Raw genomic sequence first — 26,406 nt, 5'->3', positions numbered from 1 at the left:
ATAATTGAACAGTGATGGACTCCTGCCCCCGCCACCCCCAACTGAACAGTGAATGGACCCCTGTCCCTCCCCCCCCCCCACCAATCACAAGTGTACAGTGAATGGTCATCTGTCCCTCCCCAGGGAAGACTAACGTGGGGTGACGGTCATAGAAGCAATGGGGTTATAATGATAGGGCATATATGGGCGGGAGGTACACTTTAGTATTGTGACTAAGAAATGAAAAAAAAATGTAAACCATTCTAGAAAACGCTCAACATCAAACGTTACCAATCTTACGAAGAGTGATACTAAGAACAGAAGACAAACTAGAAACAACAAACAGAGACAATATTTCCTTTGCTAATAATTGTTTTGTTTCCATAGCAACGACCATAACGACCATATTGGCCGTTGATATATCTTGAACAATGTACAAACGAACAACATTCACTTCGTGTTGCATTTTTATAAAGACTAGGTGTCAAAACAAAAACCACACACAAAGAGAAACCGAACAAAAACGTGTACAAAAACAGGTTAATACTTAGCATAACGGTTAATACTTAGCATAGTTAGGTGAAAAGAGTTGATTTCTTAAAGGGAATCAGTAATCTCCCAAAATATGATAGTGCTCCCCCTCCCCGCCACTCGTCCCCTTCCCTAAATATGCCAGACAGACTCAACCTGGTCATCAAGGACCAACCTGTTAGACTTCTTTTGATTGTCACTCTTAGAACAAAATAATAACCCATTTCGAGTTTTGTCTTATATCTATCTTCCTCATTAAGTGGGAAAAAATGGATGGGTCAGAACCTCTACGAAAAAAAAAAAATAACAAACATTAAAATAACTTCAGTTAACCGCTATAATTTTTTTTCTTATCAAGTCAACAATTGAAAGTAAAACTATGACCTTTAACCTCCGGAGAAATGAGACTTGCAGATTATCAATAATTACATCAAAATGATTCCGAAACGTTTAGATTCATTTCCCTTCAAGATTACTGGAAATAACCTGCTATACTCATTAGTCATTTTGATACTCATTCAATTGATGAATTTCTAAGAATATTATTTATCCTGTGTTTATATAAAAAATAGCCGAAAGATAAAGAACATCGTTTTCTGTCATATATTTTCCTATCACTCAGTCATATAAATCCATTCAAACCAAATATCCCAGAATATCCTCAATAAGACATAATTGGTAAGTGACACCAACGGCTTAGTCCTGGGGATGAGTCTCATGCGACTTCCTTTTCGAAATGGGGAGTGCTTAGATGCAAAATGTTGCCATATTTTTGTTAACTTTTGAAAATCTGTTTAGCTTAGAGTATATTATTACAGGCATGTTATATCTTGGTATACTTTACACTAGCAATATTTTTGTAATATTGTCTATCAGTGGGGGGGGGGGGGGGTTAGGGGTCATCTTGAGTTGATTCTGTGGGAGTGTGGGGGACGTGGTTGCACCCAGTAATCACACGATAGAGCTTAATTATTGGTACAAGATAAGAACGCTTCTCCGGTACCTGTGTATCATAAGTTGACAATGATGTCATCAAAGCCTTGGGTCCCTGCCTGTTTGTCATACTATTCGTTTTGTTTATCCCACTGGACAAGGAATTACTTCTTAAACGTATATCAATGTGTAAAAGTAAGTTGGCCTGACGTTTCGATCCTAGCAGGATCTTCTTCAAAGGCTAAACTGTATGAGTACGGTTTCTGAATCATCATATTTTTAAAATTTTTTATTATTTTATTTATTTATTTATTTTTTTGTGGGGGGGGGGGGCTGTTACTCATGTTATTTTAATTTCAATTTATCTGAACGAGCAAAGGAAAGTAAATTTTTTAAGCTGTATGTAGTCCTCATTTTTTTTTGGTATGCTCGATCATTTTATTTTATTTTCATTCTACAGGATACAAAATAAGCCTTTAAGTTTTTTCCATCTGTCATGCATTGACGTCATCACTAAAAAAAAAAAAATTATAAAGTTGATTATTCAAATTAAGTGCTATCATTGCAGATTACATTTCCATAATAATTTATTCATTATTATTTTTTATTAGAAATTAACCTTGAAATATTCTTGGCTCATAAATCAAAGTGTCTTGACTAATTATAGGTTTAGGTAGATTATTTAACAAAGATTTCAGATTAAGACACTACATTTTATAGTAAAACAAGACATTTCTGGTCAACTTATTATGTTAACAGTGAATGGAAGTTTTGTCAAGAGCAGATGATGTTGGATTTAATACCTTTGATACCCTGTTGTTTAACTGAAGCCATTAGAAAATGCCAGTGTTATTAGAATTCTAAAACAGTGAAATAACAGAAAATAATCACAAATTAAAAAATTAAAGCACCTGATGTCATTTACACAAAAACTTGCCTTAAAGGAGCATTGCAGATATTTAATATTATTAAAAGGTGGATATCTTGAAAACCAAACCAGTTACAGAGAGCTAACCTGTACTCAAAACAAAAAGTCTATTGGTCAATGATACACCAGTACAAAATGTTTGGTTCAGCCCCACATTTATAAGAAGAATTTTGATGAGTTAATCTTGTTATATTTCATAACAGTATTCCATAATCAAACGTCCAAACGATGCAATTATTTATTTTAGAATAGGCTAGCTTCATTCAAAAATGTACCAAAACAGTTCTTAAAAATTGAAAATATATCAAAATGCTCTCTTGCATGCGATTAATAACGAGTCACATAATAGTGATCAGATGAAAAACATGGATAACCAGATTGCAAACTAGACAGCTGGCTAGTAGCGTAGTCCAGGAGGAGGCAAATACTGATGCAGATCTCATGAGAATGGGGCCCAGAGAAACAGCCTGGATGAGGGAAACAGCCACAGTGATAAAGATGGATCTATTCTAAATATTGTAAGGAAAAATGCATACTTAAAAAAAGGGGGCCTCGCTGATGTATATGTCCCCAGGGTCCAACATGGATCTCCAGGCCCCTGCACACATGCACAATCAGTAACTCATACAAGAAGGAGGGGGGTGGGATATCTAACTTAAAGGGATATTCCAGTATCTTAGTGTGCATTTTAGAAAGAAAAGAATTGATATGTGTTGATTGCTCAACAAAACTGCTGGGAATTTTCTGCATAGTTTAGCTTTAAACCACATCCTCATAGTTTTTTGAATGGTGCAAAAAAATATGAATTTTTGCAAACTAACAAACTAAAACTAACTTCCAACTAACAATGTGGAATATTTTTCTCTCCAATATAGGTGTTATAGGTTGCCATAGGAACATCCTGTTAATACTTCTCATCGTCTGGGAGATAAAATTTGAAAGTAATCTTGAAATATCATCACCAACATGGCAATGGTATAACACCAACATGACACCGTTACAACACCATCATGACATTAGATTGACACCAACATAACACTGTTACAACACCATCATGACACTGAGTGATTGCTAAATTTACTGTACGATGGTATACTGTAACTTAGCAACACCAAAGAACACAACCGTTTTTTAAAAGAACAACGGTATTGACGACCCTCTGATTTTGCACGTATTTTTGCTAAGGTTTGTCCCTCTACAATATCTTTTCATGCACAGTTTGTTGAGTTTCTGCCAGAATGAGAACCAAAATGCTGATAGAACAATAGCTTTCACCTTACATCCAATATGTGTTTAAGTATAAAACAAAACATCCATTAATAGGGTGAAAATATTCATGACAGTGCTTACAAAAAAAAAAGGAGGAAAAAAAAATTGATGTTACTTTCTTTCATTATATAAAGTTTAGCCGTTTTTAAGTTACGGCTATATGGATTAAAATCACAGTCGAAAAACGAGCTCACAATTTGACTTTCAGACACAGCAACTACAGTATCTGTTATTGTAGCTATATATGTAGCTATATATATTGTAGCTATATATGCAGCTACAACATAGGAAGTTATGGGGACTACTTGGCAGAAAGTGGCAACTTACATATTGTAGCTATATATTGTAGCTATATATGCAGCTACAACATAGGAAGTTATGGGGACTACTTGGCAGAAAGTGGCAACTTACATATTGTAGCTATATATTGTAGCTATATATGCAGCTACAACATAGGAAGTTATGGGGACTACTTGGCAGAAAGTGGCAACTAATATATTGTACCTATATATGCAGCTACATATGCAGCTACAACATAGGAAGTTATGGGGACTACTTGGCAGAAAGTGGCAACTAATATATTGTACCTATATATGCAGCTACATATGCAGCTACAACATAGGAAGTTATGGGGACTACTTGGCAGAAAGTGGCAACTAATATATTGTACCTATATATGCAGCTACATATGCAGCTACAACATAGGAAGTTATGGGGACTACTTGGCAGAAAGTGGCAACTAATATATTGTAGCTATATATGCTATATATGCAGCTACAACATAGGAAGTTATGGGGACTACTTGGCAGAAAGTGGCAACTTATATATTGTAGCTATATATGCAGCTACAACATAGGAAGTTATGGGGACTACTTGGCAGAAGTGGCAACTTATATATTGTAGCTATATATGCAGCTACAACATAGGAAGTTATGGGGACTACTTGGCAGAAAGTGGCATTTTATATATTATAGCTATATATTGTAGCTATATATGCAGCTACATATGTAGCTACAACATAGGAAGTTATGGGGACTACTAAGGTACCATTTCCAACTCTTTTCTACGTCTATATCTGAAAGGAATATATATTTATATGTATCATCCTGCATATGACAGAACCCTTCCATAGGAAGACAATACCTTCTATATAGAAAACCTATCTAATCTGGACAAATATACCAAAACCTACAATTTTTTGTATTTTCTATGCCTATTGCTTCACTTGAACTACAACAAATTTACCGTTTCTCTTTTCATTTCATCCCCTTTTCTGCCAATATGTGAAATAATACCCACGATGCAATCATTGTCAAACAACACCTTAGTAATATGCAACAATTTTTCTTTTGGTGTGTGCCCTTTCAGACTATCAAAAGTGCACTTCCGATGTGCGTAACACAGCTATACCTCCAGTGCCAAATATATGCAACTCTTTTAAGCTAGAGTGCAGAAGCAAAAAAAAACAAACTTGGGAGGGGGATGAGGGAGGCAGGGGGATAAGAGGGAGGGGTATAACACTTGGGAAGGGGATGATGGAGGGGGGGATAAGAGGGAGGGGTATAACAAAGATTCATATTTTCTTACCCATACATCTATCTTGTAGAAATGACTCTATAGATAAAGTGTATCAATATATCAATTGCAGTTGAACATGGTGCATCTTGGAAGATGGAGGGTGAGATGAGGAGTACCGAGATGTTTACCCACTGTTCTCCTCCTCCTCCTCCTCTTCCCCCAATTCTCCTTGATTCTCATTCATGCTAAATAGGTGAATAGGTTAATATCCGTCTCATCTCTCTTCATGTACTTATGTTCAATCAGCCACTCTATCTGTTCCTTGATCATTTTCTTCTGCGGCAAGAACATATTTTTCAAGATTTCGACCAGTTCCGTTTGGAGCTGTGCGTTAGAGATCTGTTTCCTCATCTTCATAATCTTTAATATAGCCTCCTGAATTTAATGAAAGGGTAAAAAAATGATAGTAAAAGTTTAAATTACCACAAACAAAAAACAGGCCGTCATCATCAACAAAAACATTGTTCAGATGCGCTGCAAAATTTGCAAAACTCAAAACATTTTTCACAAAGAACTTTTCATTTTGATATTTGTTAAGCTGATTATATTAGAGATTTAAGCAAAGAATGTTACCAACTTTGCAGTGGCATGAAATATCATTAACATTTAATAAATAACATTGTCTAGAAGAATGAGAGAGAGATATACGCAAGTTGCTCGTGATATGGAAAAGGAAATAAGAAAGATGAAATATCATCAGGGATGTGCCCACGCTGGGCGGCACTGGGCGGCCCCGCCCAGCACTAAAAATTACCGCCCAGCACTGTCTTAAAAATCGTAAAATCCCGCCCAGCATTATTTTCATTCCTAACAATATATTCAACATAAATCGGGCCTAACCTATGCCAAAATCATACAGACTAATAATGCATCAGTTACTCATGCGAGAAACATTACTTACGGCTCTCAATCGGTCCCTTGTTAAAATCTCTTTGAAACAAACTAATAACTTTTACCAGGTACGTAATATATTTCACTAAAATATAAAAATAAAAAATGTAAATTGTTAGCAAAACTAGTACTTGTGTATGCGCTTAAAAAGCTACACAAGTGCCAGCATTTGGCATCTGAGCACCTTCAAAAATTTTAGTCCCCTCCCCCAGGAGGGCGATCAGTATACCCGGCACTCAGGAAATCCTGGGCACATCCCTGATCATGTAAGTTAGAGGATATGACGACAAGTTGAACCTTTTACCTAGTCGCAAACAATTATGACAACAATACAAAATTAAGAACAAGAAGATTCTTATCTTTGAATTGTAATCCAGTAAACAGAAAGATAAACAAACTATCCAGGGAAAGGAAAGGTAAAGTGAGGTTAAAACCAGGAACATAGCACATGGCAACACAAATGGTCAAAAGAAATACCCAGGTTACGTTTCTCCATGATATGATAAATATGGTTTTCTTCGACGACACGTACCTGACTATTCTTAGCTGGACGATTCGTTATCTTAGGACTGTTATCCAGTAAAAGAAAGATAAAGCAAAAAATATCCAGGAAAAAAGAAAAGGTAGGTGAGGTAACCAGGGACATAGCAAAGTGCAAAAAAAACTTGGTCAAAAATACCCAGGTGACGTTTTCTCATGATGTGAGAATATGGTTTATTTTAACACGTACCTGAGTCCTGAGTATTCTAAGCTGGACGATTCCTTCCTTGTCTTCGTCTGTACTTCTCTCCGTCGAGAGTTGCAACCTCCCGATCATGTTGACCTTTCCTCTCCTCTGTGGCTTACCATTTTTACTGATGTTTTGAAAGATACAGATGCCAGACAAGAGAGAGAGGTAGAGAAAGAGAGAGAATTAACAAACATAAAAAAATACAAAATACAAACAAATTGTGACGGTTGTCAGTAAATTTGCTAATACTACAGCATTCATGCCCCATTTCTTGCCAAAGACAAGATGGATCTGAATGAGGATAATTCTCTTGGAGTAACTAATCACTTTATGGGATCCCTGGTCTTTATTTACTGGTCTTTTGACAGTGCCCGGGGATATTATATATATTTTATGATAATTTTTTAGTTGACAGAACCACTCTCCAAATTATCTCCTGAACAAATGTTGTCAACGATGTATAACCAAGGAAGTGTCAAGTTGATCAATGAAACTGGTCCAGGATCAATGGGATCATCTTCTTTCTTCTGCTTTCTTGGTATGTGTTTGGGGTGGAGGGGGAAGGGGTGGGGTGGGGGTGAGGGGGTGGCAGAGGGAGGTAGGTTTTTTTTTTTAGCAATGCAATCATGGCTCAATTCACAAATTAGCTTTAGTTATCATGTCAAGGCATCATGTAAAATAAGAAGAAGCTACAGCAAGTTGCAAAATCCTGCTCAGCTAGGATGAGTCAAAATCAAACAACATAGGATTATGTGTAAAATTAAAAGGGCCTGACATTAGGATTATCTCTACGGAGGTAGCGCTTATTGTGTCAAACTGTGGAGCACAACCCAACACTACACAGCCTGGCTACATAATGCTGCAGCCCCCTCAACATCCTATATATATTTTTTTCATGCATGGTTCCCCACCCCCCACAAACAAAATTTTGAATGTAGAACACAAAGTAAGCATTTTGTATAAATGGAATAAACTACTCACATCATTGCAAACTGCTGGTTGATTGAAAACATGGTGCTGTCAGAGAATTCTTTGGGTGACTTGCATTCAGGACTGCAGAGAATTACTTGCCTCTTGAGTTTGGCAAAAGCTATCAAAGACTGGAAATGAGGATGAGGATGAGGAGGAGGAGGAGGAGGAGGAGGCGGAGGAGGAGGAGAGATGAGAAAGGAGAAGAAATTGAATCAGATGGCACTAATGTTTGCCAGATTCCACTTGATTGTGACTAATGCAACATCAAATGGAAATATGGTTAAAATGGAATTTGTGAGAATAAAAACTCAAATCATTTATGACGACACTTAAGTCGTTGCATTCCTTCATTAAAAGGTGATCATAGAACCTCATACACTGACAAAATTTAGAACAAATGAGGAAACCTTTTCAAAATTCTTTAACAACCAGAGTGATGCAATAGAACATTCTTAAAACTTTTACATAATAACTTTTGCACTTTGTAAATTTTTAATTGTAAATATTTTCACTTTTGAAAAAAGAAAAAAGAAAACTCTTTAACAAATAGAGTGGTGCAATAGAACATTCTTAAATCTTTTACATAATAACTTTTGCACTTTGAAAATTTAATTTTTCTTCAATATTTTCACTTTTGAAAAAAAAAAAAAATTATATCAAATGAAATCAAACGGTGAGAAGTTTTCATTCCAAATGTCGATGTAAATACAATGAAGCACGGTGAAGTAATTTGCTATTTTTATACTTTACCCACAAAGTTTTCCTTAGTTCATTCTCGGGTAATTCGGAGGCTAATCTCAGATTCTCAAAAGAAATTTTATCTTTGGGCCGTTGGTTCCAAGCAAAGAGTACTGCCATTTGAAAAGTGGTTACTTCAAGGTCAAAAACACCGACTTCATTTTTGAAAGAGATCTGCGAATCAAGTAGAAGAATTAGGGAGGTATATTAGATTCATTTTCAAACCTTAAGTAACAGATATTTTTAGCTATTTATCGTATTCACTTCACTGGATTTGATTTCATATCATTTTAATTTTACAGTTATAGTCATTAAATCTCTCTCACCGATACCTCCAAATATTCTCCTAGTGCCTTGACTGGTGAACTCTGGGGTACTGTATCACTCACTGGCATGTGAAACTTCACCATGTCACTTATAGCATTCAATTTGCTTTGTAAAATTTGTACATCAATTCCTCCCCCCCCCTTATCAGAAGTGTTATGGAAGGGAGTGGGAAAAGGGAAGAAAGACTGGGGGGAGGGGGAAAAGGGGCAGTGAATACAACAGCTGGTCCTTTTCAGACCAAGGTTTGTTTCTTTTCATATTGCAGCTAAGTTATATTACTAATGGTATGAATGCTTTGTTTACATCCAACTCATCTCATTAAACAACTGTTTTTGTTCAACATTTAATTCAACATCTCTTACTTCGGCCATGTGAAAATATGCAATACTTTCTGCAGACACCTTTCTTGTCATGGCTGTCTCTTGGTTTTCTATTTATCATAGACCATGTTTAAATAGAATGAACGGATTAATGGATGAATGAACATAACACAAATGAGTGGATGAATGAATGAAGGAAGGAATAAAGGAATGAAAGATCAAAACGGTACACCTACTGCTAAGGTCCCAAGTGAAAGGCCGGCTTACTGCAGTTTTTGCAAATGGTTGAGATAACAAGAACAACTTTCTGTGGACTAAAATTGGGTATTGTTACTCAAGACTCACAATTCCATTGGACATTAGATGGTGCCACTGTAACTTCCTTCCACTGTGTTTATTCTTGTAAAACTCTTCCACCTCCGGGATGAAATCCTCCAGTTCCAACGGTAACGACACAGGAACCCTCTCGCTGCTTCTGGACCAAGCACCGGCGTTTAATATCTTGATGTTGATGTTATCTGATAGAATTACCACCACATAAATGTTTAGTATGGTATGGTAGTGTTATTGTTATGTTAGCTGCACACCTGAATGTGAAGTAAGTAGTGTGTCATTATGTATTGTGTTTATTTTTGTACATCAAGGTACATTCTACAATTGAAGAGGCTCACCCCTCAATTCTGCCCATAGACCCCCCCCCCCCAAACCCCCCATAAAAGTTCAGCATGTTATATCTCCATGTCTGCCTAATCTCTGACTCTATGAACCCTAACTAAATACACCCATGATCCAAGTCATGTTCCTGCCCTTAATCAGGGACCTACCTCCACAACGGAGATCAACCTTAGCGACAGGGGAGCTATCAGGGACCTCCCTTAACGACCCAGTTACCCTACTCAGTTGACCCAGTTACCCTTCTCAGTTGCAATGTGTTATGAAGTATCTGATACCAGATACAGTAATACACATTCAGTTTTCTATCCTCACAGTGAAATAAAAATGTACACATACCCTAGCCACAAATATATCTGACCCCTGGCGCTACAGGGCTGCCAAAAAACCATCACAAACTGGACCCATAATTTTTGTCATCACCCATTCACCAATATAACTGTGTATTATCCTCCAAAGACCGATACTTTCAAAGTGTTAATACACTCACCTGATACGGTACTTTGATTGTTTCTATGGAGATCTCGGAACGAGGAATTGAGATCTTCACTGACTTTGATATCTTGAAACATCCTGGCAAGCTTGTTGACGTAGTCTGCAGGCATCCCGACTTCCTGGACGCAAATGAAAGTGAAAAAAAGTATAGAAAAGAAAAAAAGGAGAGCGAATACATCCCGTCTCTACAGTGGGCATGCAATAGGCTATTATAGCCTAGTCTCATTGACTGATCACCATAGACTGAAACATGTGACCTGTAGAAAACTTTCCTCTTCCTGCTAATTTTCTTCACTTTCACTGTTCCACTTCTCTTCAGTCTCATTACATAGCAAACATAATACACAACTGACATATAACTAAATGACTCCATTCACCCTCACAAACCCACTGCCTCCCCCCCCCCCCCCCTCCACATCCAAAATGTATATGACTTCCCTACAAACATTGCACTGTCAGATTAAGACGAGCAGTTTTCAGCTCTTTGAAAAAAAATTTGACTCACCCTTAACCACTCGACCATATTTTCTTCCTTTTCACTGTCGGCCGATGTGTCGAGAATCAGCCTACGGGTGAGGTGCACCTTGTGGTAACGCATGAAAACGTCTTTGTTCTGTACGTACTTCAATACTAAGAGCTTCGTAGGACAAAGGAATGAAATCAAAATTAACTGTAGTTTATAATAAATTGGCAGAAGCACCACTATGTCCTGCAGGTTTTAATGTCTTTTCTTCTTACACTACCTCTTCTCTATTCGCCCGACCTCTTTCCATTCCCTAACATACTATTTATCCATATGTATTCTATAATTAACTAGCCCGCCCTACCCCGCACTCCCCCCCTTGCTGGTAACATATTCCGTTTCATCTTTACCGACAAACAAAAGACTAAATATACAGAAATCTAACCTTTGAATACAGTTGCAAGCATCTACATTGCAACATCAATATGATCATGCTATACACAGACAACACAACACACTGCCCAACTTCAATGTGACAATGTCAGGGCACCAACAAGAGGCTAGATTGAGACCAACAAGACACTGCAATGAAACAACTGCCTTGACACTACAAGGACACTGTCGTCATATGCCATACGATCACGTACCTCTCCACATTATTTTAACACTGGCACTGCTACAACACCAACATGGCAATGCTATAATAATAACAATAATGATAATAATAAATGAGACTTATATAGCGCCAAATCAGTAGACAAAAGCCACTGCTCAAGGCGCTTTACAAAGCAAACAGATTAATTTACAAAAGAACAAGTGAAAAGATGGGTCTTAAGTAGACTTTTGAATGTAGAAAGTTCAACACCACCATGACACTGCTACACCAACATGGCAATGCTGCAACACCAACCTGGCAATGCTACAACACCAACATTGCAATGCTATAACACCAACATGACACGGTTACAACACCAACATGGCAACGCTATAACACCAACATGACACGGTTACAACACCAACATGGCAATGCTATAACACCAACATGACACTGTTACTACACCAACATTGCAACGCTATAACACCAACATGACACTGTTACAACACCAACATGGCAATGCTACAACACCAACATGGCAATGCTACAACACCAACATTGCAATGCTGCAACACCAACCTGGCAATGCTACAACACCAACATTGCAACGCTGTAACACCAACATGACACGGTTACAACACCAACATGGCAATGCTATAACACCAACATGACACGGTTACAACACCAACATGGCAATGCTATAACACCAACATGACACTGTTACTACACCAACATTGCAACGCTATAACACCAACATGACAATGCTACAACACCAACATGGCAATGCCATAACATCAACATGGCAATGCTATAACACCAACATGACACTGTTACTACACCAACATAGCAATGCTATAACACCAACATGACACTGTTACTACACCAACATAGCAATGCTATAACACCAACATGACACTGTTACTACACCAACATTGCAACGCTATAACACCAACATGACACTGTTACTACACCATCATGACATTAGATTGACACCAACATGACACTGTTACAACACCATCATGACATTAGATTGACACCAACATGACACTGTTACAACACCATCATGAGATTAGATTGACACCAACATGACACTGTTACAACACCATCATGACATTAGATTGACACCAACATGACACTGTTACAACACCATCATGACATTAGATTGACACCAACATGACACTGTTACAACACCATCATGACATTAGAATGCTACCAGCATAAATATTACTTTGGCCATGACATATGACACTACTACAACGTTTCAACTACCCTGTCAATTTGTGATACGATCATGTAACAACTCACCACATTTTTTAACTTTGTCTCAATCTCTTCTGAGGTTAGTTTCTTGCTGAGTGGGGTTCTCCTCAGCAGCATATCGCAGTAATTTGCTAGAAGCTCTGGACATTTGGATTCTGGTTGCGTTTTACTGACAACGCTGATGACCAAAGAAAAACAAAAAAACGGACATACAAACAACGTTTATTTATGTACCCAATTTTGGTTGAATGTTTTAACCATCACCGAGTGACTCATATCGAGAAATACGAAAATAATAAAAACGTCCAAAGTTTTGTGTCATGCTGGAGAACCATTTCATTATGGTAGAAGATGAATGACTTACCTCTTACTTCTGTTGGAGTTGAGCTCTAATCGGAAGACTTTGGTGTCGTTCACCACATGTTCATATGCCTGAGAATGTAAGAGCATTAATATTAAACGATATCAGATCATATCACGGCAAGACTTCATTGCACTCAAATATATGTTGTGCATTTTCAGATCAATTTACCAAAGTAGGCATTGCAAAAGACATTTTTAACTGACTAACCGTCCGCAAACTAGTCTTGGATTGTTGTGAAGACCCATGGTCTTACAATGGTTAACAAATACACATTATCAACTCACCTTGTCCCTGGCAGTTAGGAATCTAGGATCGTCACTGAAGGCCTCTCGGACTAGACTGCTAAATCGGTGGAAAAGTTCCAACAGCCTCTCCACATATTTCTCTGAATCCTGGAAAGTTAACGGCAAACGAAATACAGAAAAATGACATTCTTACCAGACAAATATTTATATCAATATATATATATATATATAAATATATATATGTAATAAATAAAGAAGAATCAATGCATCCTCCAAACAATAGAGTTGATTTGGAATTTTCAACGGTCTCCCTAAACTTTCTTCGGGATTTCTCGCTTTCTAGAGTGATACACCAATATTAAAACACCTCCAACTGATTTTGAACCCATGTGAGTTTATATAAGAACCTTGTGCCTAATATTACCTTGCCAGAAGAAAACGTGCTCATGAATGGGTGGATGAATGAATGTATGAATGGATGTATGAATGAATGGGTGGATGAATGAATGGGTGGATGAATGAATGTATGAATGGGTGGATGAATGAATGGATTAATGAACGGGTGGATGAATGAATGTATGAATGGATGTATGAATGGGTGGATGGATAAATGAATGATTGGGTGGATGAATGAATGTGTGGATGAATGAATGTATGAATGGATGGATAAAAGAATGTATGAATGGGTGGATAAAGAATGTATGAATAGATGTATGAATGGGTGGATGGATGGATAAATGAATGATTGGGTGGATCTATGAATGGGTGGATGAGTGGATGAATTGGTGGATGAATGAATGTATAATAGCCTTTGACATATTATAATTACTTTTGTGCCTAAGGTTATCCTTATAAAACACTTTCCAGAGTTCAAGTATATTGGATGTTTGCTTGTTAAATGTGATCACGAATCAATAAGCTTACCGTGGTGATGACTTCTGCAGCGGACACCATATCTGCCAGCCCTGCCTCTCTTATGTGTTGCTCTAGGTCCTCCAGCATCGGACTGATGCCATCAGTTACTCTGTCCATCAGTCTCAACATTAAATTCAGCTCTGTGGTTTCAAGAAAGGGAAGAACACACATATCCAATAGACTGAACAAGACATGGTAAAGAAAAAAAGACGGTAACAGTTTGGGAAAGGGGCAATGAGGTGAAGTATGGAAGATGGTGACATTGAGAGAAGTATGGAAGAAGGTGGCAATGAAGAGGGACTATAGAAGAAAGGTAACATTGAGAGGAGTATGAAAGACGGGGCAATGAAGAGGGAGTATGAATGAAGATAACATTGAGAGGAAGTATGGAAGAAGGGGCCATCAAGAGGGAGTATGGATGGGGTTGACATTGAGAGAAGTATAGAAGAAGGGGGCCATCAAGAGGGTTTATGGAAGGTGACATTGAGAGGAGGCGTGGAAGAAGGGGCAATGAAGAGGGAGTATGGAAGAAGGTGACATTGAGAGGAAGTATGGAAGAAGGGGGCCACAAAGAGGGAGTATGGATGGGGTTGACATTGAGAGAAGTATAGAAGAAGGGGGCCATCAAGAGGGTTTATGGAAGGTGACATTGAGAGGAGGCGTGGAAGAAGGGGCAATGAAGAGGGAGTATGGAAGAAGGTGACATTGAGAGGAAGTATGGAAGAAGGGGGCCACAAAGAGGGAGTATGGATGGGGTTGACATTGAGAGAAGTATAGAAGAAGGGGGCCATCAAGAGGGTTTATGGAAGGTGACATTGAGAGGAGGCGTGGAAGAAGGGGCAATGAAGAGGGAGTATGGAAGAAGGTGACATTGAGAGGAAGTATGGAAGAAGGGGGCCACAAAGAGGGAGTATGGATGGGGTTGACATTGAGAGAAGTATAGAAGAAGGGGCCCATCAAGAGGGTTTATGGAAGGTGACATTGAGAGGAAGTATGGAAGAAGGGACAATGAAGAGGGAGTATGGAAGAAAGGTGATATGGAGAGGGAGTATGAAAGAAGGGGGCCACAAAGAGGGAGTATGGAAGGTGACATTGAGAGGAAGTATGGAAGAAGGGGCCATAAAGAGGGAGTATAGAGGAAGTTAACATTGAGAGGAGGTACAGAAGAAGGGGGCCATAAAGGGGGAGTCTGGAAGAAGGTGACATTGAAAGGAAATATGGAAGAATGGGGCCATCAAGAGGGAGTATGGAAGAAGGTAATATTGAGAGGAGGTATAGAAGAACGGGGCCATCAAGAGGGTTTATGAAAGGTGACATTGAGAGGAGGCATGGAAGAAGGGGGCCACCAAGAGGGAGTATGGAAGAAGGTGACACTGTGAGGAAGTATGGAAGAAGGGGCAATGAAGAGGGAGTATGGCAGAAGATGACATTGAGAGAAGTATGGAAGACGGGGCTATAGAGGGGTGTATGGAGGAAGGGGACATTGAGAAGGAATATGGAGAAGGAGCATGGAAATGGAATGAAGAGGGGGCAGACTACCTAATAACAATATTAACAGAGCAGGACATACAGCAGGAAGGAGTTTGATTCATCCCACAGCGCCAGTCCTGCTTACCAAGAGTGGCCCACTGAGCACTCGTTCATTCTCACTAGTCCGGCTCCAAGTCGGACCTCTTACCAATTGAAAGTTTGAGAATAGGTTGAGGTCGTTTCGGCCCCAAGGCCTCTAATCATTCGCTTTACCAGATAAAATTGTTCACGAATATCTCCCGAGCACCAGCTATCCTGAGGGAAACTTCAGAAGGAACCAGCTACTAGATGGTTCGATAAGTCTTTCGCCCCTATACTCAGGTCGGACGATCGATTTGCATGTCAGAACCGCTGCGCTAGGATACACATATAGCTAGGGGGTAGTTGGCATTCAAATTGTTAACATTTAAAGGGTTTTATGACGGTAGATTACTGTAACGGTACAAAGAAGTGAGCAGAAAGTGATGCAGTGTCTAGGTGAGACCCCCAAAAACTAAAATAATCCATCAATACAGTAACCTTTACAGCAAATTTACAGCAGTTGTAAGATTATCAAAAAAAACTGTCTGTTGAGAGAGCAATTAACTATTTCTAAGTTGTACATAAAAAAAAATAACAAATTAATTCTGTGTTAAATAATGTCTTGTTTCCATATTTCCATCATTCACAAGACGGGGAAAGCCTAGACGATAAATGAATGACGGGATGACTCACTCGCTGTTTCGTTGATTTTTATCATCGGGGCACATTCTCTGAGTATCTCATCCTTGAAAGACTTCACTAAAACATTCACACACGCTTGTACCAGCTGTGGAGAGAAAGGAAGAAAGGAAAATGCGAAGATATTACACAATGACGAAGAAAGATAGAAAGAAGGGTGTTGATATATTTTAATATTGGAAAGAGGGTTCGCAATGGTTTGTTACAATCTGTATTTTTCAAGGGGTAACCAAAAGCCAAAACTGGGGGACAGAATGGAAAAATTGGAAAACAGATCCTTTATACCTCCATATTAGAAGTAAAAAAACCTGGTTGAATTGACATGGACAGGATTTGAAAATGGGGGTAAGGGAGGGGGAATGGTTCCAATGGATTTAGGTAGCAGCATGAACCTTTATGGAAGGGTGTCCTGGGCCTTATAGAGTGGTCTAATACTTCCACCAATGAAAGTAAAAGCCCTCCAACTGATAATGGAGGTGAGAAGGCCCTTCCCCTTCCCATTGTCCCCTACTTTGCGATTGCCACTGGTTGTTTATCATAGGAGGCAACCCTTGGAAGAAGCCTGAAATTATACTTCCAACAACACAAAAAGGTTTTCTCACTCTTGTGGAAGAGTTTGTCCCTAATTGGTTAAATTTCTTGTGCGCAGGATTCTTGTTGGGAGCCTATTGCGATTTGTATCATATAATGCAATATAAGGATCTAGTCTACGATGAACTTTACAAGTTGCAAAGAGAACAGGAAAAAGAAGGAAATATGAATATGCAGATAGTGAGGAAAGGGATTGCTAATATTTGAAAGCAGGTTAAGGGAGTTGGGGGGGGGGGGGGAGGGACAGTCATGGTGGCTTGTAATACTTTGTGTATTACAAGTGCTAATGCCAAGACAGATGAGGTAAGGCTCACCAGTTGCAAAGAATTGCTTCCCTTGCCAGTGTCCAAGTACCTTAGAGCTCTCTCTTCTTCCTCTTTCAGTTTTTCATCTGCCTGTAGGATTTAAAAAAAAGTTACAAAATAGTATCAGTTTTTTAAAGTCATCAGTATTTAGCCCAAAATATGCTAGAGAGTATAATAATGGTCACTCATGTTCAAACTTCAACCAGCATTTTATTCCAATATTTTACAACTCTTTCAATCTCTGATAAATCCGACCATCAACTTGAATTTGCGGAGTCAAACACCCCCAACCCCCCCCCCTCGGCACCCGGAAAATGACTTTTTAAAATGTTAAGACTACTAACATTTGAAAGAAATAGTCATGACCCCCTAAGAAAGGATGTAGCATTGGCTAACTTAACACGAAGAGTCAACTTCTATTTGTCTCAAGCTCATATCGAAGTTATCTTGTGGGGACAAAGAGCCGGCAATGCAAAACTTGCTAATAAACTGCATGTGATTAGAAAACCTATTGGCTAATACAAAGTTTTCACTGGGATGTTGGTAGGAATAACCGATGTGCATATATTGTAAACAGTAAAACACACCTTTGCCTTGGGAGACACACACCAGTCAGTCATTCACCAATGGAACTTACATATCTCATATGATTCTGTACCCCATTCTACCAATGGTACTTACATATCTCATATAATTCTGTACCCCATTCTACCAATGGTACTTACATATCTCATATAATTCTGTACCCCATTCTACTAATGGTACTTACATTTCTCATATAATTCTGAACCCCATTATATGGTACTTACATATCTCATATAATTCTGTACCCCATTCTACCAGTGGTACTTACATATCTCATATCATTATGTACCCCATTCTACCAATGGTACTTACATATCTCATATAATTCTGGACCCCATTCTACTAATGGTACTTACATATCTCATTTAATTCTGTTCCTCATTCTACTAGTGGTAGTTACATATCTCATATAATTCTGTACCCCATTCTACCAATGGTACTTACATATCTCATATGATTCTGTACCCCATTCTACCAATGGTACAATATATCTCATACAATTCTGTACCCCATTCTACCATTGGTACTTACATATCTCATATAATTCTGTACCCCATTTTCTGCCAGATATTCTGGTGCCTGAGTTTTGTAAAATGACTCTGTCGTTTCAAGGTAAGCTGCTTCGAAACTCTCTCGATAAATCTGCAGCCTGTCTTCCGAATTCGAGCAGAGATTTACTGAAAAAAGAAACATCCAACCATTCATTCCAGATTATATTTTGGAAACCTCTATTTAACTACAAATGACCATTCAATCATATTGCCATGGCCAACTTCTTACAAAATATATTTAATTACGACAACAACAAATAAAGATCAAAATTTCACTTGACTCAATGTGAATTATATTTTAATATAAGATGAAAATGTTTACAAACAGCAAACTCTAGTTTATCAGGACACAGATTTGTTTTTTCTTGATATGAAAGAATCTGGATGATAAAAATCTCTTCTACTTGGGATTCTCAACAGGTGGTCTTCTAGCCAGATCCAGCTGGTCAAGGATTTCAATCTGTACCGCAAAGAAAATATCGGACCACACTCTTGGACTAGTCGGGTATGCACTATGCAGCCTACTAGGGCCGTTGGTGTTGAGTACCATACATAACTGCAAGCTTGTATCTTTTCATTTTATTCAGTATAGGTATGGTCAGGAGGTTTGGTACTCCCTGGCCCTTCGCTGCAACCAATGTTTCTCTCTGGCCCTCGTTGAGCCTTAAACTCACCTTAATTGAGGACCCATGTCCTATACCATAGTGTAGTTTGCAGTTACTTTACCTCTCCCTTTGAGCCATTCTTGTAATTCAAATTTCTTTGTGTGGGGGGGGGGGGTTTGAGGGGTGGGATGTGCTAAAAGATATAAAACTTACAGTATCAAAAAGTTCTAAATGGTTGGAACCCCCAGAACTAATTTATTGATGTAATTGACATGTACACAGGGAATAATTTAGGGATCAGATTTTTGTGTAGCATTTCTGAAGTCTCTGAATTTGGTCTCTTATAAAGTACTATGTGTTCCTGTGTACAACAACTGGTGTATACATATGTGCACTTGTATAGCAAATTTGTCCATTATGCATAGCATTTTGCTTTACAACACCGGATAACTTTAATTCCCTGGTAACTGTGTGTAAATGCTTACCAAACGACTCTCTAACTCCGCTGATCAGCTGCTTATCAAATGTCTCACTGTTCCTCTCCTTATAGAGTAAAGCCATGGCTCTGTCTTTCAGTGGCTGTTTTATGGTATCGAAGATGTAAAGATTCCAAAAGTCCAACATGTTCTGATTTACGTGGAGAAAAAAACAAAAAACAAAACAGTTCAGATTAATGCAAATGAAATTGGAAGACAAGAGGCAAACGTTAGCAGATCTGTAAAATGACATAAAACTGCATTGTTTAGTTTTTGTATAATTGGTCCTTGCAACGCCTCAAGGGAAAATTTTGTTCATACACATACACAGATTATTATGTACACAATGTTCATATTTAAGAGAGTTTGTTTCGGACTCTCAAAAAGCGGTTTTCTCGCTTGCACCGTCTCTTGATAAAATGCCGGCGTCGAACATTCACTGAGCTCTGAAATGACAGATCGATAGCGAGTGATGGTAAAAAAAGGAGTGCACTCAAGTATATGGGGACAGGTAAGTTGAGTTTCTTTTTTACCTTTCTGACTTCAGAATCTTCTTCAACTTTACTTGTTTTCTTTTGTTGGTTATTTGTTGAATCTTTACTGCTGACTAACATCTTCTCCAGAGCATTGAAGGGCATAGGCAAGTATGTACTCTGCGTGAAATATTTACTCCATTCACGAATGTAGGCACGGAGGAGGGCGTTCTCATCTTGATCGTGGACCACTTTCTGAAAGATTACAAAATTCCGCTCCCATAAACATAGATAAATAAATAATATACATAACATTCTACTAACTGTGTTTAATACTCGTAATAACCTCTTCTAGGGACTAACATTGAAAAGGAAAAGGGTTGTAAGGTTGTTGAAAAGTATGCTTGCCTTTTGCAAGAAACAATAAGTTTAAAGATGAACGATAGTGATTTTTCAGCATCGACGAAAAAATACGATTTTATTCAAGAGTATTCTAGTTGGTTTCCATATTACACATGTGAAAATTCAAGTCAATCCGATGTTGGGAAAGGCCTTAAAAAAATTCCTAAACTCGTTGATTTTTTAAACAAAAATTGGGCTTTTCGCGAAAAGCGATTTGATGATCACGTGATCTACAGTGACATGTGACGTCATTTTGATGATAACAAAGTGAAGTGTACTTCAGCAGTGTGCACTTAGTGCGTAAGTTTAGTTGCAACCTACTCTGTATTGGACTCGACAAACAACTTAAACCACTAGCAAAATGCCAAGAAATTGCGTTGTAGGGGGATGCAACAGAACGAATGTGGACTCTACAATAAGTTTTTTCAATTTTCCAAGCGGAAAAAGTGGAGAGAGATATCGGAAACTCTGGATACGATAGCCCCTCATCGATTTTTTTTTAACTTAAACGTAAACGTAACATTGAAAGGGAAGAGAGGAGATTTGATACACTGCTTGAAACAAAGGTGTTATTGTTCCTGCTTTTTCTTGTCGTTTAAGTGAAGCTGACTGCCCCAATGTAAATTACGGAATAATCGGTCATAGAGCCATCTCGGGCCAAATTGAAATTTGCGTGTGGCAAGGTCACTAAAGTAAAAAAAGTTTGAAAGATTGATGCTTTTATGCCGCATTATTTATATATATCCCGATAAATGCAACAGTAGGTGTTGGAATTGGAAGACATGTCAGACGTGAACAACCTAATGACTATGTGAGGAGAGAATCAACGTGCAAATTTCAATTGGGGCATGGACGTCGCTTAGGCAGTTTTTTTGGGCAGAGATGTGTTCATACCCTCCAAACCACTTTAAATGTAATACGAATAGGAAATATGTGTATGCTCGAGCGAAACAAAACATCGTGTAAGTATTACTATACGGTAGCGCACACTGTCACTTATGTTTGCACAGTGTGAAAGTACCGTTTGCGGACCTACGTGAAGTTGGGCTAGATTACGATTCCTCCTAAGCCCAAACCACGAGGCATGCATGTGAATAAACGCAAAAGGCATTGCATGTAGTGAGAAAAGTTTTCGAGCTAGACTAACTACTCGATTGAGTTCAAATGCGGTTGTATTTCAAGCTCAATGAAACCTTTCTGTTGGATTTAATGACGCACGGAACAAGGAACGTTTATGTTTTACAGTAGGCCTAGTGCATACAAGCGAATCTACTTTGTTTAGAACTTTGGATTTTCTTTCGGATGTTATACTAATCTACGTTTAGGCGTGAGACTATCATCACTATTGTTATTGTGCCAGTTTGACTGGTAAGTGAGCACATTCATACATCACTCTGTATAAAACCCGCCAAAAACGTGATCTTGAGATTTACGTTACTTTGGGTCAGCTTGCGAGTTACCTCTTCAGATATTGGGAAATCGTTGCGAAATCGCCGCAAATTTCGTAAAAACAAACTTGTAAACACGTGGTGAAGAAATCAAGCAACACCATGATATTCATTATCTATTTATGACTTGAACATTACGCCGGAAAATAACAGTTATGCTGACACGAAATGCACGCACAGCACCGTACTGAACAGTTCACAACAGAAAAGATCATCACAGTGACGTCATTCACTGACCTGAGGGCTGTTCAAGGTCGTTTCAGTGTTTGCAAATTCCTAAATTACGGAGACGAAAAAACCACGTTATAATTCCCTTTTTTATAACTTTCCGGTGTGCTATTTGGAAAATTAAAAAAATGGATTGCTTGGTAACATATGAACTACATTATATATGAAAATGAGAGATTTTTTTTCTGTCACTATCGTTCCACTTTAACCAGAGTACTATGAAACTAATCAAATACATCAGTACTGCTGTGTCTGTAAATTCAAACTTTACAAAAGCACAATCCACTTCAAAAAAAGCCTGCAATTCAAAGGAAATTTTGATCCCAATGTAAACCAACAAAGCTGTACATTACTGCATGAGTGAATGCTATGAAAAGTTCTAACCTCCTTTGTCCCCTTACACCCCCCCCATTCCCCCCTCCCCCACCATCCTCAAGGCAACATAAGCTGAACACTAATATAATGACATCATTAATTCTGGATTTCAATGAATAACTATTAATTAAAAGTGTTTGTCACATCAGATATTCCATCCGAACATTTCCCACAAATTCCACTTCATAAATGACAATCGTTCTACTGTTCCAGGAATTTCCAAACCTGGTTCGAATCAGCTCTTACCTCCTTAACTTGTAATACAAAACTTTTGATTTCCTGCTGCAGTGCACCCAAGACTTTTGGTAGACATTTCTCATCCCACATGCAAACATTGTAAACTTTCCTGGAAAAAAAAGGTAGAAAAAGAAAGAAGTAGGTATTTGAAGACATGTAGATAAAAATTATTGATATATGCATTTATATATATATATATATATATGCACATGTATATTGTATGTGTGTATGATACAGTCTGTCTGCAACTGTACGATTGCTGTCTAGTCCAGACAAACTCCATCCATAATCATTATCTATATACAGGCTCTTCTTTAACAGAATCGAGCACTTTCGGAGGTGTATATACCAAACTCTTATTTCAATTTATAATTACATATATACATTTATTTGAAATTGTAGTTGGAGTTGGAAAATCCAGAACAGAGAAAAAACTCCCAGCCTCCATTCGAACCCGGGCTTCCCGCATTATATGCTGACACCCTAACTGCTAGGATATGGATGCTGATTGTATGTCCAGAGGATCGGAACCGGTAAGGAAGGTCGTAATTCCACTGTAGGCGATTTTCACCTGTATCGAACAATACCAGTTCTGTTTTGGTGACATATATATTGTAGTAAAGTAAGCAGAACACCTGGAAATTTGTAAGCTACAGCAGGTGTGATTGGCTGTGTGAATGTAAACCTATGTGAGGGTTACCATGAGACACACTTCTTCCTTTCCCTAAATGTATCTGGTTGTAAATTGTCTAAAATTGCAAAAATTGTCCACACCTTGTAAAAACTTTACATCGTATTTGTCTTGTTCGAAAACCGTTGCTGAAATTCAACAGATTATGTACATAACAAAACCCATGGTCTGTGTCATGTGTAAACTCTATTGTTAACAGATTACTCACAATTTTCACAAGCAGTCAAGTTTTTGTAACAATTGCTTTTCTTTAATAAAATTGATAATAACATTAAGGAGGCTTTCATTTCAAAGATGGGTGTTAGGTTTTGGAAAAAAAAACTTAGCTGTATTTTTAAACCACATTCATTATAAAATATACTCTGATAGAATCTAAATTACTGATGTTTGGGAACAAAACTTAGATGATCCCTTAAAACAGATGGTTGCACATACAGCTTAATTACTCTCATTATTAAATATAATATGACATGAGCTATATTATTGGTTTTTGCAACACTGTCATAACCCAGTTTTCAAATCTTGAGAAAGTATGCCATTTTGCAAAACAAACATCACAATAATCACTGTAAGCCTCAGACAGTTTTATATTAAACATTACTTACAGTAGCTTTGATAAGCATATGAAATTCAGGGCTAGAATTATTGATGTCATTCATTTTTTAAGTTTGTTGCAATTTTTTGAATAAAATAACAGAAAATTTCACTAGTAAATTTGGGTGAATGTTGTTGTGTACAGCTGGAATAAATTGTTGAAACACACAACTAAATTTGCAGCTATAAAATATACAGATTCACTAATGTTCCAATCAAGAATATATTCCCAAATAATGGTATCAAAATGATTGAAAAACTCACCAAAATAAGTCTTGCCATTCAGCTCTGCTTACATTTTCTTGCCTTAGGAGTTTCAAGACTGTTGGTTTCATGTCCACCCATTCTGCATCAAAGTTTATATCTTGTTTTTCCTGACAATTATGATGTAAAAAGTAAAGATAAACATAGCAGCCAATATTGAGTTTTATAGTTTTAAAAATTTGGGAATAGAGAATCCATTTTCAAAACAATAATGTAGGAGAAAGAGATGTCTGTTACACATATATGCAACAATGGCAATGCTGTAAACAGACAGGTTTTTGCTCTGTGACATTCTTTGTTTCTGTTTCATTCAGTGGCTTGCCCATTTGATAAACATCTCTTCTGTCAAGTCTTCCTTTCTTTTGTAAAATATTCAATTGTGAAATGCTGGTATTTGGTTGCTATTTAATTTCCATTGTATAAGTATGTTTATTGTTGCAAATGTAAATAGAAAATTATCCAAGTCAGTTCATAAAACAGTCACTCTTCCACAGACATCTAGCCTTGGCTTATCTACAATAACTTTTAGTTAGTTTAGATTAGTAGAAAAAAAGGATAAAAAAGGACACTCAAGTCCCTATCAAGGACCCTATAGCATAGGAGAGAGAAAAAGACAGAAGAAAAAAAATCAGACCCTATTACAACTTTAAAAGTGCTTGTTCAAAGCATTCGAACTACTTGCAAGTACAACTTTCTCAGGCAAATCATTCCACTCCTTCACAACCCTATTAGAAAGAAAACTTATGCCGAACATTAATCCTAATTTGTAACTTCTGGATTTTAAGACAATGGACCTCTGGTACAACTACTAAATTAGCACACCTGAAAAAGTCAGTGAAGGATAAATTGTCAAAACCATACAAAATCTTTAAAACCTAAATCAAGTCACCACGTAGATACAAAAAATCCTGCAATAATCCTGCAGGAATCCTATAGATGGAACAGGATTCCTTCCAAGCATACAATAATCCTTCATATGCATGCAGGATTCCATAATGCATGTACAGGAATCCTTCATATGTAAGCATGCAGGATGTGGCCAAATACTGACATAAATCCTGCAGGATCCTGCAGGATTTTATGCAGGACTTTACCTCCTAGTCCTAAGCTCTAATATGGTGAGATTCAGCAGCTGTAATGGCCTATAATAAGGAACATCCTTTAAAGGAAATAATCATCCTAGTAGTAGTAGCCCTCCTAGTTGTAACCTCCTAAGCTCCATTGTGGTGAGATTCAGCAGCTGTAACCGCCTATAATAAGGAACACCCAAGTTTAAGGAACTAATCATCCTACTTCCTATAGGCCTAGTACTGTAGCCCTTCTGCATCTCTCAGACAATATAAGCCTTGGCTAGTTGTAGAATTAACTACTCCTCAATGTCTGGGAAGAACTATATGTGTCAAATTTTAGTCCTGATATTATTTTGTTAAGTGATTTCATTGGAAGATTTAAAGGCTGGGCCTAAGCCTACCACTGTGAAGGTTACAGACATTGTGATTAGGCGACATTATAATATAATGCAGAGCGAATGGGTTCTGCGACACATAGCCCTTGGCATATAGGCTACAGTACTTCCAAAAGCCTAAGTTACACCAAACAAAGTATACAGTGCCAGTTGCTTATAAAACCTGATATAACTTATTTGCTACAGCCTAAAAGAGAATGACAGAAGAGTTGAGAATACCTTTAACATCGGACTAGCCGCCGCCATCTTACTGGAGTCAAAATTAGCCATAGGTGGCTAAAACTAGGCCCATTAATCTGAAGGTCACAAGACATTTACAATTTTACATAGCACGAATGCGAATCTAGGATTTCCTATGTTTCGCCACTAGTCACTCAGGTCGCCGAAAAGGTGGCGCTATATAAGAACCGCTTTTCACGCGTAGATTGTAAAATACGATGCTCGTGGATGGACGATCTGGGAACGGAAGTTGGTAGAGGGAACGAAGTAGGGGGTTTGGGGGAGGGGGGAAGGGGGTGGTTGGGGACGGAAAGATAGGAATGTGTTTAAGACAGGGTAAGGCCATTTTGGTTGGAATACACTAGGATTCTATTGTGTGAAAGAAAAGAAAACACACTCCAACTGGAGTTTTTCCTTATTCAAGTATTTCGGCAAGGCGAAA

The 26,406-nt window shown here is 38.0% G+C and overlaps 1 protein-coding gene across 8 annotated transcripts; it reads right to left on the bottom strand.

Moving 5' to 3' along the window:
* Positions 1-333: 333 nt before the first annotated feature.
* LOC139962678 (cullin-5-like) lies at positions 334-26,118 on the bottom strand. Of its 8 annotated transcripts, XR_011791302.1 has the most exons (21): positions 25,965-26,118; positions 24,281-24,390; positions 22,741-22,840; positions 20,102-20,296; positions 19,578-19,719; positions 18,468-18,613; positions 17,361-17,441; positions 16,450-16,543; positions 14,215-14,345; positions 13,330-13,437; positions 13,046-13,113; positions 12,727-12,859; positions 10,869-11,000; positions 10,359-10,482; positions 9,542-9,714; positions 8,562-8,723; positions 7,821-7,939; positions 6,840-6,963; positions 4,461-5,593; positions 4,311-4,393; positions 334-4,073 (listed from the first exon to the last, which is right to left on the bottom strand). XR_011791302.1 is itself a non-coding variant. In XM_071962855.1 (19 exons), exons 1-19 carry the CDS (start codon positions 26,013-26,015, stop codon positions 5,399-5,401), a joined length of 2,388 nt encoding a protein of 795 aa, XP_071818956.1. In that variant the 5' UTR covers positions 26,016-26,118; the 3' UTR covers positions 334-5,398. The 8 variants fall into 8 exon arrangements, 1 of the variants encoding a protein (XP_071818956.1); XR_011791296.1 differs by having other exon boundaries at positions 4,145-5,593; XR_011791301.1 differs by having other exon boundaries at positions 334-3,989; positions 4,145-5,593.
* Between the last annotated feature and the right edge of the window lie 288 nt (positions 26,119-26,406).

The sequence above is a fragment of the Apostichopus japonicus genome, chromosome 21 (assembly GCF_037975245.1).
Source record: "Apostichopus japonicus isolate 1M-3 chromosome 21, ASM3797524v1, whole genome shotgun sequence".
In the NCBI taxonomy this organism is placed as follows: Eukaryota; Metazoa; Echinodermata; class Holothuroidea; order Aspidochirotida; family Stichopodidae; genus Apostichopus; species Apostichopus japonicus.
The sequence above is the reverse complement of the archived record's forward strand: the minus strand, read 5'-3'. Positions and strand labels throughout refer to the sequence as shown.

What these genes read in the sequence shown, in the direction of transcription:
- LOC139962678 (XM_071962855.1), bottom strand. Translation starts at nt 26,015, where the DNA reads ATGGCTAATTTTGACTCCAGTAAGATGGCGGCGGCTAGTCCGATGTTA. An exon ending in GAAGCAATTCTTTGCAACTG is followed by an intron (nt 16,544 to 17,360) that starts GTGAGCCTTACC and finishes TTCTCTCCACAG; the next exon opens with CTGGTACAAGCGTGTGTGAA. An exon ending in CAATCAAAGTACCGTATCAG is followed by an intron (nt 9,715 to 10,358) that starts GTGAGTGTATTA and finishes TAATTCTATCAG; the next exon opens with ATAACATCAACATCAAGATA.